Source organism: Podarcis melisellensis (genome assembly GCF_964234715.1).
Source record: "Podarcis melisellensis genome assembly, chromosome: 13".
In the NCBI taxonomy this organism is placed as follows: Eukaryota; Metazoa; Chordata; class Lepidosauria; order Squamata; family Lacertidae; genus Podarcis; species Podarcis melisellensis.
Genome location: NC_138545.1, coordinates 22252566 through 22260191, shown reverse-complemented (window position 1 = coordinate 22260191; position 7626 = coordinate 22252566). Strand labels below are relative to the sequence as shown.

Sequence of the window (7626 nt, the reverse complement as noted above, 5' to 3'; positions counted from 1 at the left end):
AACTATGAACTGACAATCTGTATGCATAGACTGGGGATCCGCTTTATAAATCAGAGCCTGGCTTTCATTGAAGCAACACCATAAAGTTCAAAATCTAATTAAGTTGGATTTATCAGAGGAGGAATTGGACGCACTGCCCATCAGGCAATTGAAAATACCATGATAGTTTTAAAGAAAAACTGGGTGGTGGCTGATGCAGATGGAAATCCTTGTGTGAATGGAGATAGTGTCTTTATCCCGCTTCAGTATTGATCAGAATAGACTCCCCTGGATCTTCATTTTCATCATTAGTCACTCAGGTAGTACAGTTGAGAGATAAAATGTTTGCTGCTTTGAAGAATGCACTATTTATATGGGTGCCCAAAGGCAAATACCAAGTGCATTTGACTTTGCATAAAACTGCTATATTAATGGAGGGTGTGTTTCTCTCTCTCTCTCTCTCCAAACAATTATCTCTTTAGCTCATATATGGTCCCACTCCGGTGATGAATACTAAAGTCCCAGGACTTCCCTTCTACCAGATGGCCCCCCCAGAAAGCCACCAGTTTGCAGGGATGCTTTCTTTGCTTCTGCATTTCAGGTGGACGTGGATTGGGGTCGCTGTGGTTGACAATGACAATGGAGAAAGATTTGTACAAAAAGTGCTCCCACTCTTTTCAAACAGAGGTATTTGTTTTGCCTTTCTAGAAACAATCCCCAAGTTTAGTTTTCTCACTGAAGGATACACCCTGATGCAACAGGGGGCTAAAATATATGATATAGTGATGGGTAGCAAAGCCAATGTTGTGGTGGCTTATGGAGAAGCTTCGACCACTATATTTTTGAGATGGCTTCCATATCTATCAATTCTTGGGAGCACAAAAACAAAAGTAAAAGGTAAAGTATGGATATCAACAGCCCAAGTGGAGTTTATTTCCGTGGCCTTTCAGCGCAATTGGGATGCAACTATATTCAATGGTGCCATAACCTTCAGAATTCACTCCAATGATCTACCAGGATTTCATCAATACGTTGAGGGCAGAAACCCCTTCAATGCAGAAGGTGATGATTTCATCTGGGATTTCTGGCAAAATGTGTTTGTTTGTGTATTTCCCCATCGCATTCTGGACGAAGTGGTGGGGGATATCTGCACAGGAATGGAGAATTTAGAGAACCTTCCTGCATCTCTCTTTGAAATGACAGTGCAAGGCCAAAGCTACAGTATCTACAATGCTGTCTTTGCCATGGCCCATGCTTTACATACCATGTCCTTAGCAATACACAAACACTCACAAATGGTGAGCAGAGGGAGACAGAAGCTTCAGAAGCAGCCGTTTTGGCAGGTAAGGGGCAAGAAATCCATACGTTGCATGGAATATATACTAGGTGTTCAATTTGTCTAACTACTAACCATTTTGTCCTCCCTGTTCTTCCTGGCAGCTAGAAAGGATAGATTACCCGTCATGCAAGCTACCATCCTGCTTTCTTCACTGTCTGAAAACTAAAATTTAATAATACTTTCCAGAGATATACTTACATAATTCTGTTACAGTATGGCAAACACAGAAACTTGATTTGGGAGTCTTTCAAGTTTAGCACACTACTCCTTGTTGTTTATTAACAGTGTATATGCCAGCAATTCAGCTGATTTTTGTAGCATCCATGTTTGCAATATCTGGGTCGTAAAGGGTGATTGTATCTTCCTTCAGTCTTGTACTTCATAACTGTCCAAGTGTGCATGATGGGACAGTACACATTCCACATTATACTCTACATGCATACATTGTCCAAGCACAGACGCACAGAAAGACATTTATTTTCTACTTTATGTACCTATTCACACACCCATCCATTTCTTTTCTCATTCTCACTATTACCCTCAATTCTCAATTATGATCTCTTTCACTAAAATATGATGCTGGGAGGAATTAACACTTCCCTCTCCACCTGAAGCTTGTCAAACAAATAGGATTCCCTCCTCGACCCCATACATACATACACACACGCAAACACACACACACACCCCTTAGCCTACACCTTAGCAGGGCTAATGTGGATTGTAGTATAGGAAACACTGCAGGCCTTATGTGAAATGGGATCCTCCTTAATGAGGGTCCTGATTGCATACCAGCCCCCAAGGCACCCCCACTGGGAGAGTTGTTGCCGGGCGTGGCCCAAGCCTTAACCATTGGGCCCCAGGGTCGTGTCAGACTGTTTGGGCCAATCGTGGTGGTTGGCATGATTCCGGGGTACTATAAAAGCGGAAGCGCAGTGTAACTGGGGGAACTTGCATCGCGCTGCCGAACACCCGCCCTCCCTAATTCTAGATGCTGCTGCTTTGGCCTTGCTTTGGATTGGGTCGTCTGCTTTGAAGCAGTGGCTGGGTAGGAATTTTTTTCCATTTGGCAGATTGGATGTAGCCACTTTGTTTTAGCCCAGTGTTTCCCAACCTTGTGCCTCCAGCTGTTTTTGGACTACAATTCCCATCATCCCTTGCCACTGGTCTTGCTAGTCAGGGATGATGGGAGTTGTAGTTCAAAAACAGCTGGAGGCACAAGGTTGGGAAACACTGTTTTAGCCTACCCCCATGCAATCCTCACAACTTTGTAAGGTTTTGTGGTTAGGCGTTGGTTTATTGAAGCGGCCATCACCTGCCCTTCCATGAATAAGGGTATTCTGGTAAAGGAATCTGGGGGTCCTAGATCTCATTCGCTTGAGGGGCTAGGGCCATGCCAGGACCACAGGAACCCTGGGGTGAACTTTGGTTGGTCTTCATCGATGTTGCTCCCTCGTTTGGTGTTTACCCTTTCAGACTTCCAGACAGAGAGGCAGGAGTCAGTGATACTCCGTTGCCAATGCCTAAGCCAACACCGCTCACTTTACTGTAATCAATAAAGTTGTGGCCTAAATTTTGCCCAATAACTTAAACTAAAATTACAAGTCAGTGTGAAGTTATTTTCAGGGGGAGGGCTTGGGGGCCTCAAAGCGCAACCGCAAATAGGCTACATGTATGTTGCAGGCAGCGGGGCTACACTCTTTGCACTAGATCTCTCTTTGAAATATTCAGATCCACCCTCTTCTAAATGCTTGCCTTCTCTCTTTTGATTCTAGCTCCATCATTTTCTGAGAGGTGTCTCATTTAACAACAGTGCTGGAGACACAGTGTCCTTCAATCAGAATGGGGAGGTAATATCTACCTTGGATGTGATCAACTGGGTTATTTCCTCCAACCATTCCTTTCATAGGGTAAAAATTGGGAGGATGGATCCTGAAGCTCCTCCAGACCAAGCCTTCACCATTCATGAAGATGCCATAACATGGCATGGATGGTTTAATCAGGTGGAGACTAATTGTTAGCTAATTCAAAAGAAATTCATTTTTCAATGAGCAAGTGTTCTGTGCTTTGATGTCTAAGATAATGTTCACGGGAGAATCAGAAAAGTTACAAAATAATTCATGTATTTTTCCAGGATAAAATTGTGCACACTTTTCATCCCAAAGGGATATAATATCGTGCAATCTGGTAAAATATGTATAATACCTCCTTTGTATTCATTGTTTTAATACAGACGATGATGAATTACTCTCTGCAGAGCTGTTCTACAGCTTACTGAAATGCTGTAACAATTTAGCAACATAAGGAAGGTCTCCAGAACCTGATTCCAAATGTATTATTCTCATGAATATCATGTTTCTCCTTCATTTACTGATTAGGTTCGGCCTCTTTCTGTCTGTACTGAGAGTTGTCACGCAGGATCAAGGAAGAAAGTGAAGGAAGGAGAACCATTTTGCTGCTATGATTGCATCCCATGCCCAGAGGGAAAGATTTCAAACCAGGAAGGTAAGAGAAATACGCAGAAATTTGGATCCAGATGCAGTAATTCCATTGAGTTTCCCATAAAAGGAATGGGATAAATTAAGTTATGACTAACTGGTCCACTTGCTTTCAAGGGAACCAGGTGTTATCCACTGAGGTTACTTCCAAGCAATTTCTTTATTAAACCTTAATCCTAATTTGTTTGCTCAATGTTTACATGCCATTTGTTATAGAAAAAACAGAAGCAGCTGTTTATTATGTACTCATTCTGCTTAGTTTGTGGCAATATGAGAAAAGCTTGCATCACACCAATGTAATTTCAAACTTTGTAGTGTACTTCCCAATCACTTTCCATATTTTAAAAAGTTCATGCTTTTGAGATGGGGGCTTCCTGTGCGGGAGCTCTAAATCCACTTCAATGGCAGAATGTGAATTTGCACATATGTGATTTAATCCCACACCCAAATAATAGTAGCCTTGATGCACCCTATATATTTAGGTACCATGCAGGTCAGTGCCTCATGTTTTCCTTTGAGAGCTCTCTGACTTAATTATGTAACCAGTTACCATTGCTCTTTCGCAAACATGCAATAAATTTAGCATGTCTTTCTGATCATACCTGGCTTAGCACATGGTGGCATGTAATCTTAGGGAATGAAACTTAATTTTATCAAATTTCTTCAATAAAAATAAGTTTTTGGGTGTCAGGAATTCAAATCTGCTATTATCTTTGTGACTGCACAACAATTAGTTTCATAAGTCTACATTTGATTAAACGCATATAAACTTCTTTCAGAAAATCAAAGAATTTTAATTTTACCTTCAGGTAATGCTAAATAATAATAAAAAAATAAGTTCTGTATATGATATTAATATATAATATATAACTGATATATAACTTTCTTTTCCCCCAGATATGAGTGACTGTGATAAATGCTCAGCCAAAGACTATCCAAGCAGGAACCAAGATGCATGTGTTCGCAAGGATATAAGCTTCTTGTCTTATGAAGAACCTTTGGGCATCAGTTTAGTCTGCTTTTTGCTTTCATTTTCTCTGATCACAGCTCTGGTGCTGGGTACATTTGTGAAGCACCATGACACTCCCATAGTCATTGCAAACAACAGGAACCTCACCTACACTCTCCTCATTTCTCTCCTGCTCTGCTTCCTTTGTGCACTGCTCTTCCTGGGCCAACCAAAGAAGCTTACATGTCTCCTCCGACAAACCACTTTTGGCATCATCTTCTCAGTGGCTGTTTCTTGTGTATTGGCAAAAACCATCACTGTGGTTCTGGCTTTCATGGCCACCAAACCTGGATCCCGGATGAGGAGATGGGTGGGGAAGGGATTGGCCAACACCATTGTCCTTTCCTGCTCCTTTGTCCAGGCAGGGATCTGTATTGTGTGGCTAGCAACCTTTCCCCCATTTCCAGATGCAGACAGTTACTCAGTTGCTAAAGAAATTATACTAGAATGCAATGAGGGGTCTGTGATAATGTTTTATGTTGTTCTGAGCTATATGGGCTTCCTGGCAATTATTAGTTTCATTGTCGCTTTCCTGGCCAGGAAATTACCTGACAGCTTCAATGAAGCCAAGTTCATCAGTTTCAGCATGTTGGTCTTTTGCAGTGTTTGGCTATCCTTTATTCCATCCTACCTGAGCACCAAGGGCAAATACATGGTTGCTGTGGAGATCTTCTCTATCTTAGCCTCTGGTGCTGGACTGCTGGGTTGCATCTTTTCCCCTAAATGTTATATTATTGTGTTCAGGCCTCAGCTGAACAACAGGGAGCAGCTTATGAGGAAGAAAAACTAAAGAAAGAAAGGAAAAAAGAAAGAAAGAAAGAAAGAAAATATGTCCTTTGCTCATCAAAACGTAGTGTATGTGTGTACGTTTCTTTCTGTATATGCAGTAGAATATTTGTACATACATATTAAGCCTTCTACACATTTCACTGTTCTTCAATTCTCCTTGGCTGGAAAAAAAAATCACTTGGCATTTACAAAAGCACTGAAACACTCCTTCCTTAAAAACTACAGTTGCATTATTCAAATCTAGATGGAAGCATAATCCTTCAGGGGTGGAGTGCGGAAAGGAATGGCAGGCATCAGAGCTTTGTGCAAGAGGGATTTCAAAGAGCCCCGTGTTGCCCTTGGGCAGTACATGCCTTTTTCCATTGGGGAACATGTTAATACCAAATGGCCAAAATAAGCAGGACTGGAGCTGGTGAAAGATGAGGCTAATCATGCTGGTTGCAAGGTTTTAGAAACTGTAGTTAACAGTTATGAATTAGTATTAAGTGTGATCTCTGCCAGTGGTTTTACTCAGGATTTTTACTATCAATAATAATTATTTTTATTTATTTATTTACATTGTTTATATTATTTATACTCTGGGGGAAGGAAGCATTCTCTGAAGCCATGGCTTGCTATTGCTCATGGCTTGCTATTTGCTCATGTGGTTTGATTTTGCCTGTGAATTCAGAACTCAGATGGTTGCTTCCTAGCCTAATGATACCTACAAAGTTGCAAAAGAATAAGACATGAACAGCTAGGAAGAAGGGAAAAAACAAATGTCAGAAAAACAAGCTTGGATGTGGGGGGCACGTCCAGACTTGTGTTCTGCACATTTAGTATGAAGAGTCACAGAAATGAAGCACAAAGCTGTTTTGACAGGAGTATTTTGTTGGCAAAAGAAAACCCATCAGTTTGATCTGATGCTGAAATCATTGGGGTCACTGCCTCCTGAGCATAAATCTCCAACTATTATCTGCTTATCTGCTTTTGTTGCACTTTATAAAGTTTGCAAAGGATGTTCTCTTTTACTTACTGAATCCTTTATGCTTTCTATAAATTAAACATATTATACAATGATGTGTTTGTTATTTGAATTTTTATTCCCCATTTTTCTCTCCCCTACGCCCAATAATTTGGCTTCTGTTAATTTGGTTTAGTTTTCACGAGTTATTCTTCAGCCGGACTGTATATACCCAAATTGAATTAAGATAAACCTGAACAAGAAAGGTTTTTCTGAAAAGGAAAATGCCCCCAAGTGCTTCAGAGGTCCCTGTGTCAGTTTGAGATGTTTGGCAAGAACCCTCTTCTGCTCAGCTGCCTCATTCCATTTCTTAATTCAGGATTTGTAGAGTGGGGGGCAGGGTTGCACACAAATTCCTAATTTCCTATGGCTCACTGCTTGTCCTGGGTTAATTTGCACTCCATCTAAAGGAGCAGGTTCATAGCTTGGCAATACTCTTGGATATGTCTTAATCATGAAAGGGACAAATGATCTCAGTGGCTAGGAATGGCTTGTACCAGCTTCACTTGATACACCATCTATGGCTGTATATAGATTGGAATCACTTAGCTACAGTATACAATGCATCATAGCACCATCTCCTGAGTTCTTAGAAATTGCCTAATGTAAGTATCAGTTTATCCATTGATGTATAAAATATCAATTTAACAATCTTAGTAAATAGTTAATCTTGCATCCAGCTGATTTAAAGTAAATTGTGGAAATTCCTTCACATGGGGGTGTTTCTATCATGGCAAAGGGATGGGTGACAGCACAAAGGGGTCACATTGAGAAACTTTGAGTTATTGTGGCATGAAAAGTTTGTATGTTTAAAAAACTGGGGCAATGCTTACAAAAAGATACTGAAGCAACTTTTCTTTCTATACATTATGCTGGTAATAACATTTTTTCAGGAAGAAAAAAGTTGCTTTTCGCTCTAATGGTGGTACACAATTATCTCCAGTGTCAGTCACTCAATCTTCTTATTACAGTCAATGATTTATGCAGTATTTCCTTCACAGCCTTTTGGCTA

The 7626-nt window shown here is 40.7% G+C and overlaps 1 protein-coding gene across 1 annotated transcript; it reads left to right on the top strand.

Annotated features, from left to right (window-relative positions):
* Positions 1-485: 485 nt before the first annotated feature.
* LOC309355050 (vomeronasal type-2 receptor 26-like) lies at positions 486-5625 on the top strand (the record flags this gene model as incomplete). The annotated part of the gene is made up of 4 exons (XM_081885471.1): positions 486-1322; positions 3091-3318; positions 3694-3820; positions 4711-5625. 4 exons carry the CDS (start codon positions 486-488, stop codon positions 5610-5612), a joined length of 2094 nt encoding a protein of 697 aa, XP_081741597.1. The 3' UTR covers positions 5613-5625.
* Between the last annotated feature and the right edge of the window lie 2001 nt (positions 5626-7626).